General features: G+C 44.6%; 1 protein-coding gene across 6 annotated transcripts in view; it reads left to right on the top strand.

The window, feature by feature from the left end:
• The window catches only part of RASIP1 (Ras interacting protein 1), a 31,543-nt gene extending 10,588 nt beyond the window's left edge, over nucleotides 1–20,955 (top strand). For 4 of the 6 annotated variants that reach the window (XM_058181620.1, XM_058181616.1, XM_058181618.1 and 1 more), the window contains exons 5-12: nucleotides 843–1,490; nucleotides 2,676–2,713; nucleotides 4,167–4,318; nucleotides 4,736–4,851; nucleotides 4,944–5,184; nucleotides 6,596–6,768; nucleotides 8,030–8,177; nucleotides 20,037–20,955. In XM_058181620.1, the coding sequence (XP_058037603.1) occupies nucleotides 843–1,490; nucleotides 2,676–2,713; nucleotides 4,167–4,318; nucleotides 4,736–4,851; nucleotides 4,944–5,184; nucleotides 6,596–6,768; nucleotides 8,030–8,177; nucleotides 20,037–20,236 (1,716 nt within the window). In that variant the 3' untranslated portion in view covers nucleotides 20,237–20,955. The remainder of the gene's footprint in view (nucleotides 1–842; nucleotides 1,491–2,675; nucleotides 2,714–4,166; nucleotides 4,319–4,735; nucleotides 4,852–4,943; nucleotides 5,185–6,595; nucleotides 6,769–8,029; nucleotides 8,178–20,036) is intronic. The other 2 variants (XM_058181621.1, XR_009154962.1) reach the window with 2 other exon arrangements.
• Nucleotides 20,956–22,446: the final 1,491 nt, after the last annotated feature.

Raw genomic sequence — 22,446 nt, 5'->3', positions numbered from 1 at the left:
AATGCCATGGGGAAAGAAAATTCATACGCACAGATACACTCACAAACACTCGAGCGCAGTGTTTTGGCCAAGCTTCTGGTCTAATCATGCCTTCCTTTGAAACTGGAAAGTTCAGAATTTAATCATTTCAAGCTGCCATGTATAGATATTGCATAATCCAAGTTCAGGGGGCAAGATCGTTTAAGTGGAATGGAGAACAAACCATAGCTGAAGTCTTGGGGGAAGTTTCCCCATCCCCTTGCCCCCCTCCCCACCTCATTTTCTTAACAAGCAGATTGAGGAAGTCAGCCTTAGGGAACTGACTTTAATACCATGAAAACATAGTTAATTAATCAAATTACTTTTTACAAAACTTTTTACCTTCCTAAAGAGAGAAAAATTGTGGGATTTCCTCCCTCAGCAGTATAAAAATCTTGGGATTCAAAAAACACAGTAAGACAACATGCTGAACCACAAACCACTACTCGGCGTATAACTACTTAGCCTAGGGGCCATGCAAACTCAGCCTATAGTGTATAGTTTCCAGTGCTAAACTTAAGTGCCCCAAACTTTGGACATTTATACACTCAAAGCACCTCATTGTCACAGGCAATAAATCTTGAGTCTTCTTTTGGACACAGGTTGGCAAACCCAAGTAAAAACTACACAGATTTCAGAAGGATCTTTCATGCTAGTAGGGAGGAAGATGTAACCTTGAAAACTACATTTCCATTTGGCTGCAGGGAATTAATTAAATGGAACCATTTCCTTTTCACATCTAAATCAGGGGGCTTGTTGTCACTTAAACGGCACCCTTCCCATTTTCTCACACACTGCTATACTCTATTCCTCCCTTTCTGCAGGAGTTTGTGATCCATGTGATGACACGTCGCCGCCACATCTTTGGACGCCCCGAGCGTCGCCCAGCTCCAGATCAATCGAGTTTTGTGGACACCTTCCTGAATGCCCCCGACATCTTGCCGCGGCACTGCTGTGTGGTATCCTCAGTGCCCCCCGCCGATCCTAGCCAGCCCCGGAGTTCAGCCATGGTGCGGCCTTTCCGGGGAGCATCTATCACCCACAATGGTGCCCCACTCCATCGCCAGGTGGAGTTGGCTCCTGGAGATTTGCTGGGCATGGGGCAGTATTTCCTTTTCATGTACAAAGATCCAAGAGCTGCCACTGCTCCTCCAGCTTGGCTGCCCAAAGCCTGGGTGTCTCCAGGGCTGGTGGGGGCTTTGGCTTGCCAGGCGTGTGGTCGGTCCCTACAGGAGCGGCAGGAGGCATTCCGGGCCTATCTCAAGAGCCGAGAACCTCAGCTCCGCTACCGCCCCCAAGAGCAGGAGGCCCTTTTGGCTGAAATTGTGCGGCTGCAGGAAACATCCACTTGCAGGCTGGGGCCCGCCTTTCTCTTTGGGCTCTGCCTGGAGCATGCTGCTCGGGAGCTGGAGCCAGGCCATCTGCCCAGGTTGATAGCCAGGATCGCTCAGTTGGTGAAGGAAGCTGTTTGGGTAAAGGATTTTCTACTTCTTTGCTTGGGCCCTGTGATGTCCTTGATTAAGAAAGATAGATCTTTATTTTGGAAATTTGTCCTATAGATTTATTTAATTACAGCTGGTTCTCCACTTATGACCAGTTGCTTAGCGATTGTTGGAAGTTATGACCAACCAGAAAAATAGGACTTATGACCTGGATTCAAAGTTATGAAAGTTGGGTCACCTCTGCAGTCACACGATCTTTGGGCACCTGGAAACACAACTTTATTTATGACCATTTGCAGTGTCACACGAGCATGTAACCACCTTTTACAATGGTTTGCCAAAAATTGTCATTTACAGTTCTTTCACTCATACTTACCCATTGATTGGTTTAACAACTACAGTGTTTGCTTAATGACTGAGGGTTTGCTTGATGACTGTAGTGATTCACTTAAAAACCATGGCAAAAAAGGTGTAAAACCATCATTAAGGTCATAACTTGAGGACTATCTTTCAGAGCAAACCCCATTCCTTACTAGCACTGATCACTTTACCTAATTTGGAAATGTTTTCTTGCAGAAACATCTGCAAGAAAACAGCCAAGCTCAGAGAACACCAAGGACCCCTCATTTCAACCCTGAGCTGCAAATATTCTCATGTCTCAGAATTACAAACCCCCTTTCTTTTCTCCATTCTGAATCTCATTAATATAAATCCACATAATCTGTGTCATGTTATATCCATTGTTATATGGCTATTTCATTCTGTCATGGAACTGAAGATGGCATGACTAGTTTCCTTAAAAAAATGAAATACAAGAAAGGAGTACTATAAAATAACTGGTTTTTAAAGAATAATTACAAGATGCTACTTCTCCTGGCTTCACCTAAAAAGTAAAGCATTATGTTCTTCTTCCTTTCTTGCTTTCTAAAATTTCTAAAAATAATCAGAAGAGAATCAAAATCATATGAATGTAAAATAAAATCTTTATATCCATAGCTAAGCAGAATTATATAGGTGCAGAACCTATAGGGAAAAACCTCCATAACTGACTTCCATCTCAGATCTCTTTAAATAAAGTAAATGTAATAAATACTTATTCCCCCATTGATCCTCCAGTAACTGTAGAAGCCTTTCTGGCTGTCAGGTATGGAACGGGTTTGAGACCAAGAATGTAGCCCTCTGTAAATAATTTCATTCTCGTCTTATTCTTCCTAGGGCAAGATCAAAGAAATCAGAGATCGACAACCAGAAAAGTAAGTAAAGTAATGATCTTTAGAAGACTATGTTTTCCAAGGCAAGTCATAATATTAGGCTTAGTCAGTACTGTAGCCTGTTTTGAGCTACAGAAGAGTGATTTATGAGATACAACAAAGAAGTCTCTAGTCATTTCCTTTTATCGGGGAGCGGAGCTTTGCGTTCTTGGCAGCTGAAACTTATTCATATCCCTTGAGAGCAGTGAAAAATGAAAAATTCCTGGAGAGAAAGGTTCATCTGCTAGTCCAGTCAAGGTCTATTTGTGGAATATTAGAAAGATCTTACTCTTAGTCTGAGATGGCCCAAATGGCTTAGGCACAGCTCCAAGCTATTGAGAATTGTTCTCATTTCAAAATAATGACCTTAAACTCCTCCACAAATTTGTGCCTGAAGATATTTTTATGACCCAAGAGCATAATAACCACTTTCAGTTCACTAATGTTAGCCTTCCCCCCAGATTTATTGAGATAATATCTCCCAGAATTCCTAGCCTTGTGAAGGATACTGGATGACAAGCTGATTTAGCAGATGTGTTGATCTTCTGGAGTCAACGTTCCTCAATCATAGTAACTTTAAGATGTGTGGACTTGAATTGTGTGACTGGCTGGAGAATTCTGGGAGCTGAAGTCCACACATTTTAAAGTTGCCAAGATTGAGAACCACTGATCTAGACATTTTTTTAGCGCTGTTGAAGTGGTCAAGTTCAGTTTGCTTGCTCAGCCTTCTGGATGTTGGGATGCAGTTTATCCTTCTCCATCTTTAGACATCTAGATAGATGAAGGTAACTTCTACCAGTTCCAATCAGCACTGACATTTTGGCACGTTGACTGTATATATATATATATCCAGGTCATACATAATAAATACCAAGAGACAGCAGGCTTTGTAGAGATCACTAGTTATGTGTGATTTTCCCCCCTAAAGAAAACAAAACTGCGTATCTATCTGCTCCAGCACTGTAAGGGGAAAATTACAGGAATTAGAGAAGAATGGAACTTTTTTGATACACAATATTACTAAACAAAGCTATAAAATCACAGCATAACTAAGGTCACACTTGTGACAAACAATTTTAGAACAATTGCAGCTTGGCTGTGCTGAATATGTGTTGTCCAGATAAGCAATACAAAATATCCAGAACTTCTCAAAGAATGAAGTGAAAAGGCCTTATTATGAGGTAGAAATATGAACAGTGTGAAAGGCAAATTGCAAATGCACAAGTGGAAACCACACACCTCTGTCCTCTGGAAACAAAGTTCACAATCATCAAGAAAGGCTGAACTTGGCATGAACTCTGAAAATGTGTAGAATGGCTTGAATGCAAAATATTCAGTCCAGTTGTTGTTTTAATATCCCAGCCAAAAGTCAGCTGCCTCTTGTTGGCAGGCGAGAATTTATTCAACCTCCCCCACCCCTTGACGCTAATCTCTGTCACTCTGGTGTTCCTTGCAGCCAGCAAGATAAAGGAGAAGCAGGAAACCTCAGCATTGAGGAAGTGGCAGCTGACCTGCGCCCCCTCATGCTTTGGATGGCTAATTCGATGGAGCTACTCAACTTAGTGCAAAAAAGAGTCCTAGACATTGAGAAAGATCTGGATTTGGAAGGTGAGCCAAGAATCTTCTTTTTTTCTAGTGATAAAGGGAGGATTGAAGGACAGGGACAGGCCAACTATTTTTCAAACAGAACAGAGGGGTCAAGGAAATAGGACTTCCTGATTTCTCCAAGACTCATATTATTGACTCATGATAATTATGAGGTCACAGAAAGGGAGCTGAGTTTACTACCACTTCTTCTAGAAAAGGCAATATTAGCTCAAAAAGGGGAATCATAGCTTCTGCATAAATAGCCCAGAATTCTAAGGACATCCTGCCAAACTGATATGGCTTGTTATCTATTGAATATTGTACCTTGTAGAGCAATTTGAAAATGTTCCTTATGTTCCTAATTTCCATTGCAGAACAACTCTTGGTAAAACTACTATCTATCTGTAATATTATACAATGTTCTCAAACCCACTGCAGGAGTTTCACACAATGCATTGCTCTCCAGTGACCTAGAGACCTGTGATGAAGCCATGGCTGTCTTAGATGAAGTCATCATGTCTACATTCCAGCAATCTGTGTACTACCTCACTAAGGTGAGCATGCATTCCCCAAGGAACAATCCTGACCTTCCAACCCTTCCTTTTTTCCAGTAGTCTTGGTGTCTAATTCTTTTCTCATCCAACAGACTCTATACTCGGCCCTTCCTGTCTTGCTAGACAGTAACCCTTTCACAGCTACCACCGACCTATCAAATGTGCCTGAGCTGAGCAGTATGCCGGAGGGAATCCAAGGGATCCTGGCCATCTACCAGGCAACCCTTGAACTCACCCGTGACTGTGATTTGCACCCTGACCTTGTTTCGCAGACCTTTGGATACCTCTTCTTCTTCTCCAATGCTTCACTCTTCAACACCATCATGGAAAGAGGTGGGCCAGGAACAGTATGCAGACATTTCCAGAGGGTGGGAGGGGGAAGGGGACACAAATTTGAAAGAATTGGAGGTGGATGATTAGGGGGGGAAAGACTTCAGTATTTTGTGGAAGAAAACTAGATAGGTTCACTTCCATAACATAGGGATACACAGTACTTCAGATTTGAAGACAAACAGGTACACCTAGCTGTATCTCCCTCCTTAAAAAACTGTTGTTTTTTACTCTGACTCATGCTAATTATAATTTAACTTTCCAGATGGGAGAGAGAAATCAGCAAAGATAGAGGAAGTAGATTGTTTTGTTTATTCATACAAAAGCTTTTGATATTGAGTATAGAAAGCAAAAATATCCTAAGGCTTTGCGTAAAAAGGGCAATTTTTGAACACTAAAATAGGTTGCATCTTTTATGCTTGTGAACAGTTTAAGACATACAGGGTAGCAAAGGATGATGCCACTTGAATTATCAGAAATTTTTGGATGGTTGAAAATGGTGGAGCAAGAGGAAGGAAAGACTAGAACAAGAAGGGTGTTGTTGTTTTTTTTTGGTTAGGACAATGATGTAGAAGAACAGCAGGGAATTTACAGAAAGCATTTCCCTGACTTTTGAGTGTTGGAAGGAAAAGAATCAAGTAAGAGTGTAAGAAACTAGAAAAATTGTAAAAAGTAGGAGCTTAAGGGTTCTGTGAAGAATTGATCAAGATCTGCCCTAAAGCTAAGGATATTTTCCTTGTAGCTGCATTCCCACGGCATTATAAACTAACCAGATGGGTTGTGTGTGCCAGGTTTCAAATTTGCATTAATCAGTCTTACCATGTTCTGCAGCTACCAGACCTTCAATTGAACTGTGAAGTGCAGCATGTCAAATGACTTCAGGAACAGGCTTTGAGTGCTTTTTAAAAACTTGCTAATGTGGACGAGAGGAGAAGAGAAGAAGATGGAAAGGAGGGGGGAGGGAGAGAGAGAGGGAAGAAGGAAGGAAAAGAAAGAGAAAACAAAGAAAAGAACCAAGTGAAGCAAGAACCCCTTTCTTTCTATCAGGGAGATGTGAGAAAGCCTGAACTCTCCAAGTTCTGCTTTTGCTCTTGAGCAATGATCCCATTCTGACTCTCTCTGCTACCCAGATTCCCCTCTCCCCCCTCCCCCCCTCCCAGCAGCTGCTGCTTCCTCCTATTTTTTCTTCTGGTCTCTGGTGGAAGCCGGCTATTTCCTGCCTGTCCCAAAGTTCAGGGCTGCCCTCGGATGCAGCAGGAAACAAGCCTGGCTGCCAGGGGCGGTTCCGTTCTCCAGACGTGGTGGGGGTGGGTTATGCTGGGGCTCAGCTACTTGGCAGGAAAGCCAGGGTTCAGAGATGTCAGCTGGCTTACCAACTCTTCCTCCTTGCCTACTGCCTACCACTCATTTCCAGGTGGCTCGCAGTCTCTCTTCCAGTGGGCCAAAGCAGTGCAGATTCGAACCAACCTGGACCTCGTCCTGGATTGGCTGCAAGGAATTGGCCTTGGAGACATCGCCACAGAATTCTTCCGGAAGCTCAGCAACACAGCCAACCTGTTGTGTGTGCCCAAAAGCAGCTTGCTTCAGGTGAGGGAGCTGGTTCACATCCCCCTCCTCTCCCTAAATGGGCTTGAGGGGCAGCAGCTCAGACCTTTGTTCACATTCAGGGCCATCTCTGATGTGGGGCCAGATCACTACCTGTGGTTCTTGACTTATGGCCATTCGTTTAGAGACCATTCAAAATCACAAAGGTAGTGAAAAAAGTGATTTACAACTGATCCTCATACTTACAATCATTGCAGCATTCCCCCCCCCCATAGTAGGATGATTGGCAACGGGCATTTATTTATAACAGTTGAAGTGTCTCAGGGTCATGTGATGACCATTTGTCTTTCCAGGCAATGTGTGAAATCAGATAAGCTTAACAACCATATGATTCACTTAACAACTGCTGCCAAAAGGATCATAAAATCGGGCCTGACTCACTTAAGTCATCCTACTTAGCAACAGAAGTTCCAGCCCAAATTGTGATCATAAGTCAGAACCATCTGTAAAGGGACTACTTACTATCAGATCCTGGTAGTCTTTTATGTAAGATCTGATGCCTTCAAAGAAAATATACAGAGAATATTACAAAAGCCCTCCTCCCCTTTATATGCAAATACAGCAGTCAAGGACTTAATCAAGGTAGCTGTGTTTTTTCTGCGGTTCTGCACAAGTCCATCCTGCGAATCTCCATTTTCTTCACTATGTATTTCTATTCATTGAAATACAAATCCCAAAAAATGTCACAGTAATAATTTCAGAAATGAGAGGTGTGTGGGTTTGTTCTCTCCCTGCATCTAGTAGGGCAGGATGTCCTGATTAATAAGTAATAAATACTAAAATAGGTGTCACTTATTTTTCTGAAGCCATTCTTTAGTAACACTATCCCGCCATGTATATGGCTTACACTAGGAGACCAAGTAAATTGATCACTTTGTTTTTAATGTCATGTAATCAGTAACTTCAGTTGGTTAAACCTTTTAGATCAAAATCCATGTTTTAAAAAATAGTGCTTCTGCAACATTTAGTATTCAGTGATAAAGGAAATGTGCCCTCCCCCTCTCCAGTTGTTTTTATTCATAAACAAATCCATGAATCAATAATATCAACCTATTGACCAGCTTTGTTTCTTTTTTAAATGTGGGGAAGGGGATAATTCTGCCCTCTTCCTCTGAAACAATTAACCTGCGTTAGGGGAGTTAGATACACGTAAACATTCTACTGAGAATGAGTTAAATTTGGAGGACTGTCTTTAGGGCCACTGCAATTTTTAAAAAATATGTTGTATTCTATCAATATCTAGGCATCCTGGTCCCGCCTAAGAAATGATTATCCAGCACTAACACCAGCCCAGCTCCAGCATGTGCTCAGAAATTACCAACTGGGACCAGGCCGTGCATCTCCTGAATGCTGGAACCCACCTGACAAGGAACAAGACGAGATGGCACAGAGTATGTGAGCTTTTAAGATTAATAAGTTGTTTGCCAATTTTTAAAAGCTTAGCAGGGGTTTCTCTGGCCTTTATTACCATATGCCCTTAACCAGGACACAACCACACCCTGATGACCAATTTTTCTCATGGAGTTTCCTTATTCTTACCCCAGCCCATGAGTGAAGCAGCTGAAATCAACATTAGGTTTCCAGTATAAAAATAATATTTTCTTCCTTAAGCCCATGCTACCCGCCCCCGCAGCCTCAAAGCAGTGGTGAGCTGCTTTGCTTTCAGACTGGTTTGGGCGAACCGGTAGTTCTGATAATCAGCTGGCCCTGCCCACCTGCCCCCGCCCTATCCTGTCCTATATTTCCTTCTTTCTGGCTCAGCTGATTCACACAACATAACTGTACTACTTACCGGGGCTGCCTTAGAAGGTAAGCAGCTGAGCTTCAAATCGCTATATTTTGAATGCTACGTGCAAGTGTGTTAGGTGTGTGCGTGCACAAAGCATGTGCTCACCAAATCAGTTTTTAAATCGGTTGCAGCCTACCACTGCCTCAGTCTATAAAATCTGTCATCCATTCTCATAGATGTGGCCAATTCTAAATAGGATCAAAGGTGTGTTTTGGGAATTGTGGGAGGTTGGAGCAATTTTCCTCTTCTGGTCATCCACTTATTCCTCTCCCAGTCTTTGCCTTCTTCATTAGTGCTTTATTTTCTCGGTTCCTTTCAGTCCTGCCACATCTCTTTTTCCCCATTTTTGACATCAACATCTTTCCTTGAAGCTTCCATCAAGGCAGAGATGAGCAGAATGGAATATTTCATCTTGGAAAGAAGGCAGACTATTTTTCATTATTCATATTCTAGAACAGTACACTGAAATGTATATTTTTGTTCAGATGTGGCACCTCCATTATTGTCCTGCTGTAACTGGAAAATATGGAGGGAACCTGAGCTGACTATTGTCCAGCTTTCAAATATTTGTCTGTTTCAAGCATTTCTCAGCCCTTGTGGCTGAAGGAGGAAACCTGCTTGTTCAGCAGTGTGGTAATTTCAGGTCTCCTCTGTACAAAGTAGCTAGTTATACTAACAAGGCCTGGGCTGCCTCTCTTCTCTCCAGGACTATTTCTGCCCCATGTCTAAATTTATTACTAAATTTATATGACTCCCATCTCACTATACAAAGCACTTTGGATGGTTTACAATGCAGTAAAGATATAAATAAAAAACATTTTTTATGAACCCATAATTCCTTGATTCGGGGTGGATTCGGGGCAACTGAATGGAGCTCAGCATTTACTGACCAATGCTCTTCTTGATGCCTAAGCAGAGTTTGCAACAGATATTTTCTCTTTACACCCTGATAGACAAACATCTGTTGCAGGGGTGGGTTCCACTTACCTTTACTACCAGTTCACAACGGGCGCGCACATGCTTCTGCGCATGCGCAGATTGTCCCTGATGACGTCTGGGCGGGTGAGCAGAGCCTCCTGCCACTTTTACTATTGGTTCACAAGAACTGGACCGAAACGGGAGTAACCCACCACTGCCTAGAATTGAACTCTCAACCTTCCGAGTAGGAGACAAGCATTTTCACATCTAGGCCATCACACCACAAATTTATATATTTGTTTTCATAGGTTTTCATGGGTATATGTATGCGGATTTTGGTATGTTCAGGTCTTTTCCTATGTAAGGTTGAAAGTATTTAGGCAATGTTTCAACAAAGTCTCACTCGTCATCTTCAGGCTGGAGATTTTGGCTTTGTTCTTATGTGACAAAATGTGTGTGTGAGATCTCATTGAAACGTTGCCTAAATACTTTCAATCTTAACACGGAAAAAGACCTGAATATACCAAAACCTGCATATGTATGTATGTATGTATGTATGTATGTATGTATGTATGTATGTATATATTGATATTGACTTTAAAAAGACCAGAACTATTGCCAAAACTGAACACTTTAACAACAGAATAATCAGAGAAGCCATCGAGATAGAAAAACGCCCACACAGCATGAATAAATGAGATGATACCTCCTGCCTACCAGCCATTTGGAAACCCACCCTTATTGACAAACGAGTCCCTAACACGACGAATGACACCAGACCCACACTCACGAGGTCCACACAGGATGTCACCACCACACATCCACCCAGAAAGCAGACCCAAACCCCACTGATCATGAAGCACGACCAAGGACCAGAAGCCAGACCGCAGCTGCAACATTAGCCATTTCAAACCCCTCCAATCCATACATGCAGCAGACTGACACCCACTATGAAGATGTAGCATGACCACAAATACGAAGCCAAACAAGAGCAATGCAGCTCACCAGCTCAAATCCCCCTGCAACTCAGATTAATCTGAGACCCCACCCAAGCCCCCACCCAAACAGGACACACCCCCATCCAATCAGAGCACAGCCAACCCCACCATCCAATCAGAGCACAGCCAAGCTCCCACCCATTCAGTTCAAACCCCCACTAGCAGTTAAAAAGAAAGAAACAGCTGCAATCACACATTGCTCCCAGAAGCACGAAGCTGAAGCCTGAAGATGACAAATGAGACTTTGTCGAAACATGGCCAAGACACTTCCAATTTTACGTGGGAGAAAACCCGAATAACCAAAGACCTACATACAAACACCCGCGAAAACCTCAGGAAAATATATATATATTAACCGCTATCTGCACGCACTCTCACACCACCACCCAGCACAGATCAACTCCGTAGCCAAGACACTCATCTCCAGAACAAAATGCTTAGCTGATGAACAACACCTAAAAACCGAACTAGACACTCTCACTAACGTACTAACATCCAATGGATTCCAAACAAATAAGATTACCAAGCTAATCCAAAAAGAACCCCCCACTAAAATCCAAGACAGAGAACAAGAAAACGGCACAGCCCTCCTCCCATATATAAAAGGCACCACAGACAGAATCAGCAAGATCCTCCACAAACACAACATCAAGACAGCATTCTGCACAAACAGAAAAATATCCACCATCCTAAGAAACCCCAAAGACAAAATTGAGTTAGAAAATCAAGGAGTATATGAAATCCCATGCACCGCCTGCCCCACCACATACATTGGACAAACCAACAGAAGAATAAGTGCACGCATTGAAGAACACAAGAACTCAGTCAAAAAAGAGGAACCAACTTCTTCCTGGTCCAACACTTTAAAGTCACAGGACATGATATTGACTTTAAAAAGACCAGAACTATCGCCAAAACTGAACACTTTAACAACAGAATAATCAGAGAAGCCATCGAGATAGAAAAATGCCCACACAGCATGAACAAATGAGATGATACCTCCCGCCTTCCAGCCATCTGGAAACCCGCCCTTATTGAGAAACGAGTCCTTAACACGAGGAATGACACCAGACCCACACTCACGAGGTCCACACAGGATGTCACCACCACGCATCCAACCAAAAAGCAGACCCAAACCCACACTGATGATGAAGCACGACCAAGGATCAGAAGCCAGACCCCAGCTGCATCATTAGCCACTTCAAACCCCTCCAATCCATACACGCAGCAGACTGACACCCACTATGAAGATGTAGCATGACCACAAAGCCAAACAACAGCTATGCAGCTCACCAGCTCAAATCCCCCTGCAACACAGACTAAATTGAGCACAACAAGCCCCCACCAACACAGGACACACCCCCAGCCAATCAGAGCACAAAAAAAACCCCATCCAATCAGAGCACAGCCAAGCTCCCACCCAATCAGTTCAAACCCCCTCTAGCAGTTAAAAGGAAGAAACAGCTGCAATCACACATTGCTCCCAGAAGCACGAAGCTGAAGCCTGAAGATGACAAATGAGACTTTGTCAAAATGTCGCCAAGACATTTCCAATTTTACGCGGGAGAAAACCCGAATAACCAAAGACCTACATACAAACACCCGAAAACCTCAGGAAAATATATATATATTAACCGCTATCTGCACGCACTCTCACACCACCACCCAGCACAGATCAACTCCGTAGCCAAGACACTCATCTCCAGAACAAAATGCTTAGCTGATGAACAACACCTAAAACCGAACTAGACACTCTCACTAACGTACTAACATCCAATGGATTCCAAACAAATAAGATTACCAAGCTAATCCAAAAGAACCCCCACTAAAATCCAAGACAGAGAACAAGAAAACGGCACAGCCCTCCTCCCATATATAAAAGGCACCACAGACAGAATCAGCAAGATCCTCCACAAACACAACATCAAGACAGCATTCTGCACAAACAGAAAAATATCCACCATCCTAAGAAACCCCAAAGACAAAATTGAGTTAGAAAATCAAGGAGTATATGAAATCCCATGCACCGCCTGCCCCACCACATACATTGGACAAACCAACAGAAGAATAAGTGCACGCATTGAAGAACACAAGAACTCATTCAAAAAGAGGAACTAACTTCTTCCCTGGTCCAACACTTTAAAGTCACAGGACATGATATTGACTTTAAAAAGACCAGAACTATCGCCAAAACTGAACACTTTAACAACAGAATAATCAGAGAAGCCATTGAGATAGAAAAACGCCCACACAGCATGAACAAACGAGATGACACCTCCGCCTACCAGCCATTTGGAAACCCGCCTTATTGACAAACGAGTCCCTAACACGAGGAATGACACCAGACCCACACTCACGAGGTCCACACAGGATGTCACCACACATCCACCCAGAAAGCAGACCCAAACCCACACTGATCAGGAAGCACGACCAAGGACCAGAAGCCAGACCGCAGCTGCAACATTAGCCATTTCAAACCCTCCAATCCATACATGCAGCAGACTGACACCCACTATGAAGATGTAGCATGACCACAAAGCCAAACAACAGCTATGCAGCTCACCAGCTCAAATCCCCTGCAACACAGACTAAATTGAGCACAACCAAGCCCCCACCAACACAGGACACACCCCAGCCAATCAGAGCACAAAACCCCATCCAATCAGAGCACAGCCAAGCTCCCACCCATTCAGTTCAAACCCCCACTAGCAGTTAAAAAGAAAGAAACAGCTGCAATCACACATTGCTCCCAGAAGCACGAAGCTGAAGCCTGAAGATGACAAATGAGACTTTGTCGAAACATGGCCAAGACACTTCCAATTTTACGTGGGAGAAAACCCGAATAACCAAAGACCTACATACAAACACCCGCGAAAACCTCAGGAAAATATATATATATTAACCGCTATCTGCACGCACTCTCACACCACCACCCAGCACAGATCAACTCCGTAGCCAAGACACTCATCTCCAGAACAAAATGCTTAGCTGATGAACAACACCTAAAACCCGAACTAGACACTCTCACTAACGTACTAACATCCAATGGATTCCAAACAAATAAGATTACCAAGCTAATCCAAAAAGAACCCCCCACTAAAATCCAAGACAGAGAACAAGAAAACGGCACAGCCCTCCTCCCATATATAAAAGGCACCACAGACAGAATCAGCAAGATCCTCCACAAACACAACATCAAGACAGCATTCTGCACAAACAGAAAAATATCCACCATCCTAAGAAACCACAAAGACAAAATTGAGTTAGAAAATCAAGGAGTATATGAAATCCCATGCACCGCCTGCCCCACCACATACATTGGACAAACCAACAGAAGAATAAGTGCACGCATTGAAGAACACAAGAACTCATTCAAAAAAGAGGAACCCACTTCTTCCTGGTCCAACACTTTAAAGTCACAGGACATGATATTGACTTTAAAAAGACCAGAACTATCGCCAAAACTGAACACTTTAACAACAGAATAATCAGAGAAGCCATTGAGATAGAAAACGCCCACACAGCATGAACAAACGAGATGACACCTCCGCCTACCAGCCATTTGGAAACCCGCCTTATTGACAAACGAGTCCCTAACATGAGGAATGACACCAGACCCACACTCACGAGGTCCACACAGGATGTCACCACCGCACATCCACCCAGAAAGCAGACCCAAACCCACACTGATCAGGAAGCACGACCAAGGACCAGAAGCCAGACCGCAGCTGCAACATTAGCCATTTCAAACCCCTCCAATCCATACATGCAGCAGACTGACACCCACTATGAAGATGTAGCACGACCACAAAGCCAAACAACAGCTATGCAACTCACCAGCTCAAATCCCCTGCAACACAGACTAAATTGAGCACAACCAAGCCCCCACCAACACAGGACACACCCCAGCCAATCAGAGCACAAAACCCCATCCAATCAGAGCACAGCCAAGCTCCCACCCAATCAGTTCAAACCCCACTAGCAGTTAAAAGGAAGAAACAGCTGCAATCACACATTGCTCCCAGAAGCACGAAGCTGAAGCCGGAAGATGACGAATGAGACTTCGCCGAAACGTCGCCAAGACACTGCCAATTTTACACGGGAGAAAACCCGAACAACCAAAGATCTATATCTATCTATCTATATATATATATATCTGTCTTTGGTTATTCAGGTTTTCTCCCACGTAAAATTGGAAGTGTCTTGGCGACATTTCGACGAAGTCTCATTCGTCATCTTCAGGCTTCAGCTTCGTGCTTCTGGGAGCAATGTGTGATCGCAGCTGTTTCTTCCTTTTAACTGCTAGTGGGGGTTTGAACTGATTGGTTGGGAGCTTGGCCATGTTCGATTGGGTGGAGGTGTGTTCTGATCGGTTGGGGGTTTGGTTGTGCTCTGATTGGATGGTGGGGTTGGCTGTGCTCTGATTGGATGGGGGGTGTTCTGTTTGGGTGGAGGGGCTTGGTTGTGCTCAGGTTAGTCTGAGTTGCAGGGGGATTTGAGTTGGTGAGCTGCATTGCTGTTGTTTGGCTTCGCGTTCGTGGTCGTGCTACATCTTCATGGTGGATGTCAGTCTGCTGCATGTATGGATTGGAGGGGTTTGAAATGGCTAATAATGCATCTGCGGTCTGGCTTCTGGTCCGTGGTCGTGTTTCATCATCAGAGTGGGTTTGAGTCTGCTTTCCGCATGGAAACAAATATACATACATACATACATACATATATACACATAAATACATACATACATATATACATACATACATACATATAAAAACAATTACAAATATAAAAATAATTTAAAATTCCAAGAGTTAAATTTTCATGTGTCATATTATTTATCTTGGAGATGCCCAGTTAGAGTATTAGGAGGCAAACCATCCAAGCTAGGGAAGCCCAGGCTGAAGTCAGATGGGGCTGTTGATCACGTACCTGGCTCCTTGCTGTGTGTCTACAGCCCTACCTGAGCTACTAGAGGTGTCGCTGGCGTGGCGGTTGAGATTCCCAGACTTTTGGTCTTGGGGGATTTCAACCTGCCATCGGCCGGCTTGTCATCGACGGTGGTTCAGGAGTTCCAGGCCTCCATGACGGCCTTGGACCTGATTCAAGTAACTGATGGCCCTACACACATTGGGGGAGGCGCGCTAGACCTGATTTTTATCTCTGGTCAGTGGGTTAATGATCTGGATTTAGGAGATATAGTGAAAGAACCAGTGTCATGGTCAGATCATTTTCTTCTTCGCCTAGACTTTCGGACCGCCGCTCATCACCGCAGGGAGACGGAGCCAATGCGTTGGTTCCGTCCCAGGCACCTGATGGACCCGGAGAGGTTCCAGACAGAGCTTGGGCCATTCCCTGAGGATCTTACGGCTTTGGACTGTGTCGTGCCTTTGCGGCCTCTGACCCGGGGTAGATCTCACTTGGCTCCCTGGTTTTCCGAGGAGCTGAGGGAGATGAAACGCCGGAGAAGACGCCTAGAGAGTACCTGGAGGTCCAGCCGTTCCGAGGCTGACCGGACACTAGTGAGGTCTTTTACTAAGATCTACCTAGTGGCAATGAGGGAGGCGAAACGTTCCTACGTTTCCACCCTCATTGCATCGGCAGATAACCGCCCGGCCGCTCTGTTTCGGGTGACCCGTTCCTCCTTCAACAGGAGGGACGGGATGACCCCCTGCAGGGTCGAGCTGAGGAGTTTAACGGTTATCTATACGATAAAATCGTTCAGCTTTGGGACGGTTTGGACCAAAATTGCGATGATCCAACCGAGATGGCGGAGACACGTCTTGTTGAGGTCATTTGGGATGAGTTTGATTCTGTGGCTCTCGAGGACGTGGACAGGTTGCTGGGGAGGTTGCATGCAACTACATGTTTACTGGACCCGTGTCCTTCCTGGCTAGTGCTGGCTGCTCAGGAAGTGACACGAGGCTGGCTCCAGGGGATTATAAATGCTTCTTTGGTTGAAGGGGTTTTCCCCGCCGCCTTGAAAGAGGCGGTGGTGAGACCTCTCCTGAAGAAGCCTTCCCTGGACCCAGCTATTTTGGGAAATTACCGTCCAGTCTCCAACCTTCGCTTCACGGCGAAGGTTGTAGAGAGTGTGGTGGCAGCTCCCCGGCACCTGGAGGAAGCTGTCTATCTAGACCCGTTCCAGTCCGGCTTCCGACCCGGTTACAGCACGGAGACGGCTTTGGTCGCATTGGTGGATGACCTCTGGAAGGCCAGGGACAGGGTTGCTCCTCTGCCTTGGTCCTATTAGATCTCTCAGCGGCTTTTGATACCATCGACCATGGTATCCTGCTGCGCCAGTTGGAGGATTGGGAGTGGGAGGCACCGTTTATCGGTGGTTCTCCTCCTATCTCTCTGACCGGTCGCAGACGGTGTTGACAGGGGACAGAGGTCGTCGAGGCGCCTCACTTGTGGGGTGCCTCAGGGTCGATTCTCTCGCCTACCCTGTTCAACATCTATATGAAGCCGCTGGGTGAGGTCATCAGTGGTTTCGGGTGAGTTATCATCTATACGCTGATGATACTCAGCTGTATTTTCCACCCGGACCACCCCAACGAAGCGGTCAAGTGCTGTCCCGGTGCCTGGAAGCTGTATGGGTCTGGATGGGGAGAAACAGACTCAAGCTCAATCCTCCAAGACGGAGTGGCTGTGGATGCGGCACCCGGTACAGTCAGCTGCATCCGCAGCTGACTGTTGAAGCAGTTAGTGGCCCCAAAGGAGGTGGTTCGCAACTTGGGCGTCCTCCTGGATGGTAGGCTGTCCTTTGATGAACATCTGGCGGCCGTCTCCAGGAGGGCCTTTTACCAAGTTCGCTTGGTGCGCCAGTTGCGTCCCTTCCTTGACCGGGATGCCTTATGCACAGTCACTCATGCTCTGGTTACGTCTCGGTTGGATTACTGCAATGCTCTCTACATGGGGCTGCCCTTGAGGTGCACCCGGAGGCTGCAGTTAGTCCAGAATGCGGCTGCGCGAGTAGTAATGGGAGCCACTCGTGGCTCTCACGTAACACCACTGCTCCGTAGTCTGCACTGGCTTCCTGTGGTCTTTCGGGTGCGCTTCAAGATTTTGGTTACCACCTTTAAAGCGCTCCATGGCTTAGGACCCGGGTACTTACGAGACCGCCTGCTGTTACCCTATGCCTCCCACCGACCCGTACGCTCTCATAGAGAGGGTCTCCTCAGGGTGCCGTCCGCCAAACAGTGTCGGCTGGCGGCCCCCAGGAGTAGGGCCTTCTCTGTGGGAGCATCAACGCTCTGGAATGAACTTCCCCCTGGCCTACGTCAAGTGCCTGATCTTCGGACCTTCCGTCGTGAGCTAAAAACATACTTATTTATTCAAGCGGGACTGGCATAATAGTTGATTTTAAATTGGGGTTTTATTAATATTTTTTTTAAAAAATTTAAATTTAAATTTTGATTATCAGCCTTTTTTTGTAATTTGCTATTTTTTAATTTGGTTTTAATTGTACATATTCTGTGTTTTATCTTTGGCTGTACACCGCCCTGAGTCCTTCGGGAGAAGGGCGGTATAAAAATTTGATAAATAAATAAATAAACCAGGTCATGCTATTCTTTGATAATAAATGTTTTCTCTACTGATTGAAAGAAGCCATCAGCAAAGCTGAAGAGCAAAAAAAGCTTGCCTATGAGAAGTACACGCTCTAATGAGCACAGCACCATTCATCAGTGATGAGGAACAGGACAGGAACTGGCACTGGGGCTAACAAATGTTACACTGATTCATGCTGACCCCAGATGATTGGGTAGTGCATGCCAGGTAGCAATTCATCAGGTGAAGCTTTTGTTCTGCATTCATATGTCTCTTTTCATTCAATCTGGATTTCTCCATTCTCTTTCTCTGATATTCTTTCACCCCCAAAACACATAAACTAGGATGTGCATATTAAAATCAAGCCAGGATAGCGACATGAAAAATGTGAAGAAAAGAAACATTGCCTCTAGTAAGAAATCAGCCCTCTCAAAATATCATCTCGTCAACACCAATTGTCATGATGTTTCAGTTGGTTTTGGTACAGCAGTTCATGACAGACCTTATAACACTGGTGTTTCATTTAATGTTTTTCTTCTTCCTTTCTTATCTCCTAGTCCTTACGTATAAAACGGGTGGAAAGTCGAGTGGGGAGTTCAAATTCTCCTGCTAATAATATTTGAAAGATACTCAGGTACTTTGAGTGGGATGGGTGGGTCCCTCCTGGCTGCTGGCTGATCCCGTGTGAAGAAGGGAATGGCAGCTTTAGCAAAGGAATAAAAACCGATTTTGCTGCTTCTCCTTGGCTAATACCCAGCAAGGGAGAAGTTGCTCGATATTCTCCCCCAGGGACTCCAAGACCAACTGGCAGAGCCCAATCTTTCCACAGGGGAAGGGAAGGTTTTACCAGGGCAGGAGCGTCACTTGAACATGATCCTCATCGCCTGTCTCTGCCCATTTATGGAAGAGCAACGTTTTTTCAAGTCTGATAAATTGATTAATACAAATTTGGTTCAATTTATGGAAGCAAAGTCAAGTAGATTCAAGTACATAGTTCCAGCATTTTATAATACCTTTCCAAAATAATGCCTACCCAGTTTAAAAATCCAATTTTTTATGTTTTAAAAGATCTTTAGCTTTTCTCCCCTTAGTCTAGGATCTTTCTCTCTATGGTTGTTTGCCGCTTTAAGAAATAATTCTAAGAGTCTATTTTCCTGAATTTTCCTCTTTTTTTTTCTTTTAAGGTTAGGGTCTAAATAAAAAAGGAATCTTTTCACCCAGCTCCAGTCACTGTTCTTCTACAACGCTCCTGCACATTACTTTGTTGCCTTGGCTGACCCAGTTTCATGGCAGCCATGATGGCTGCCTCTTCTCATCGTGGATGAGAGGGAAGAAGCCCTGGGTCAAGCAGAAGAGTTGCTGCTCTCCGCAAACTGCATGGTGCCCCTCTTTTCTTCACCACCCCTACAGGGTGGCTTTAGCTCCTTTTGGAGTCCTCCAACAGGGAGAACTCGGCGTGGGAGCATGGAGACCCGCTCCTCAGCCGGAAGTCTGTTGGCTCAGTGGTTTAATGATGCTGGAAATGGTCTTTGCTCCAGTGGTTCGAGTTTTAGCATTGTGTGGCAGGGGTAAACTCCCATCAATCATCTCACCTTCGGCCCACCTAGTAGTTCAAAAGTATGTTATATGCAAGTAGATAAATAGGTACCTCGCCAGTGGGGAGACGAACCGGCGCTTTGTGCAGATGGTTAGAATCCTGCTGGCGTTGAACCTTCCTGGTTGTGACACCCATTTGCAAGCCACCTTCAGTGGAGGGAGAGGAGCCCAGATGATGTTGCAGGAAAGCTGCTCATATTTCTTTCTTGTGCAGAGCTACCTCATCCCCTTTGGCACACCTTGGAAAGCATATGAGATGAAGTAAATGGGGCTAGCAGTCTTAGGCAGCCAAACTACTTTTCTGCACTAGCATTGTAGTCTCCTGGAAGATGTAACATCATCATACACTAAATAAATAAATAACCATCAACTTCTCTCTTTTCATGATCCTTATTCCCCACCAGGTGATATATTTGAGAGCTTCACCGACCACCCTCCCCTCATTCTTCCATGTGATGGCTTCCGCTTGCGTCTATCAGAGCCCGTGCTAGATGACACTCTCCATCGCCAACTTGTGCGCTTGCGCCGTTTTCTTTGGGAGCTGGAGCGTGAATCTCTCCCAGCCAATCAGAGAGCGGCATATGGACTGGATCCCAGCCAATGAAAAGAGGCACAGATGCAACATTCAAGATGGTGCTTTTACCTCTAGAACCTCTTTTCAACAAAACAGCCCCATAGGTCAGGCTGGGTAGAAACCCTCGATCTGATTCTGGGAAATGCAGAATCACCTGAAATAGCTCTTGCTTCTTTGCATGCAGAATGGTCTGGGAAGATCAGCGGTTGCCCTGATATCCAAGGTCAGAAAGAATAAATTCTTTAGCTTCTGTTCCAACTTTGCAGGCATGCCATCTGGTGGCAGGTGCTGACTTCAAGGAGCAATCTGGATATGTCTTTGAAAGAGGACCAACCTCAACCCTAGGTTATTATTTTTGGCCTCAGATAATACTATTTGTAGCAAACTATGTATTCTTCTTTTTTCCCCCTTGCAATAAAATGATTATCTGAAACAAATGAATCAAGTATTTTAGGGCAACAGGCAGCAACCATATCACCCAGAAGGCAGAAATGTAGGAAACAGGACAACTGGAAGAAGTATATTCTGGCTACTTCAGACCCTCTTAGGACAATGTTTCTCAACCTTGGGAACTTTAAGATGTGTGGACTCGACCAGCCAGGAAACCTGGGAAATTTGAGAGTTAAAAGTCCACGTCTTAAAGCTGCCAAAGCTGAGAAACACTGCCCCAAAGTATGTTGATTTGGATCTGATGGGACTGTCTGTCCTTAATGTGAAACGTTATGTGAATAAAGATTCAGTGTGCTGTTCTTTGGTGTCTTTGGTGGAGGTTTACTATCGCTGGGACGTGCCTCTTTCCCATTGTCCCAGACCACAAGTGTGCTATCTTTGTCAATAGCATCAGTTTCACGGCTGTGCCTGGAATTAATCTCTGAAATCTGAGCCTGGGGAAGACCTATGAGCTCATGCCCCTCCCCTCTCTGGATGTCCAACAAAGCTCTCAGCAAAGCAGTCGTACCAAAGGGTGATTTAGAGTAGCCCTTGCTACGATTGCTTTGCACCAAGGATATTGCAGCCAAGGCAGGAAATCCAAAACAATTCACCACAGACATTATTTTATTATTTTATTTATATCCCGCCTTCATTATTTTAACAAATAACCTGAAGTGGGGAACATATCCAACACACCTTTCTCTTCCTATTTTCCCCATAACAACAATCCTGTGAGGTAAGTTGGGCTGAGAGAGAATGGCTTGGCCCAAAGTCACCCAGCCGACTTATATGCCTATGGCAGGACCAGAACTCATGGTTATACAGAGGGAGATCCAGGTGAAAGAAATAATCGGCGTCAATTCAGTAAATCAGGAGTTTTAGTTCTGAATCATGAAGCTCTGAATGTGAAGGTCTGGCTGCCCACAGCCCCACTCCTTGGGGAGAGGGACCATGCCAGGTAACACAGCTCACATAAAGACATAGGTCAGAGGTTCCCAATCCCTGGGCTGTGGCCTATTCGGAACTGGGCTGCACAAGTGGTGGGCCAGTGAGCATGTGCGATGTGTGTCAACCAACCATCTTCCTCTTTAAAATGCAGGTAGTCCTCAACTTACAACTGAAAAGTTGTGATGATTATAAAGTGGGTCACCTGCCTGTCCAACCTAATTTTATTTCCTTTTTTGTGGCGGTTGTTGACTGAACACCACAGTTATTAAGCAAGCTCATTGTTCGCTAAGGGGCAGTTTTACCAAAATCTGGAAGTAAAAGTTGGTTTTCTGCAAAACCATCATAAAATGGTCACATGATTGCAGAAACCTGCAAATGGCCATAAAAGCAGGTTAGTTGCTGAACACCCGAAATGCAGAAATGTCATAGTGGGGAGAGGGCAACCGTGGGAACTTTGGTTATAAGTATTACCGGAGACTCTGTTGTCACTTCAAACGGTTGCTAAACACCTTGTCATAAGTCAAGGATTATCTAAAAGACAGTAAAAAGACTTGGCTCCTGGCTATGTGAATCTCATGTGAATGAAAAACAGGTTTATATAAGGGTATACCCTTTGCCCTAGTCTATATTTTTTACTTGGAAATGTGTATGTATGTATTTGAGTCCAGAACAGATTATGAGATGAGCACCACAGAAAGCAATACTTTAAAAATAAAAGAACTCTTGCCTTCTCTCTCACTACTTATGAATGCCTGTGTGCTTTTACAAACACACACACACGAATCTAAGTATGGGTAGAGATGTATTTTTTACACACAGCCAGGAGGGGTCAGTGTTGTTTATCTGTACGGCCCAATACA

The sequence above is a fragment of the Ahaetulla prasina genome, chromosome 4, assembly GCF_028640845.1.
Source record: "Ahaetulla prasina isolate Xishuangbanna chromosome 4, ASM2864084v1, whole genome shotgun sequence".
In the NCBI taxonomy this organism is placed as follows: Eukaryota; Metazoa; Chordata; class Lepidosauria; order Squamata; family Colubridae; genus Ahaetulla; species Ahaetulla prasina.
Note: the sequence above shows the minus strand (reverse complement) of the source record. Positions and strands in the feature narration are given on the sequence as shown.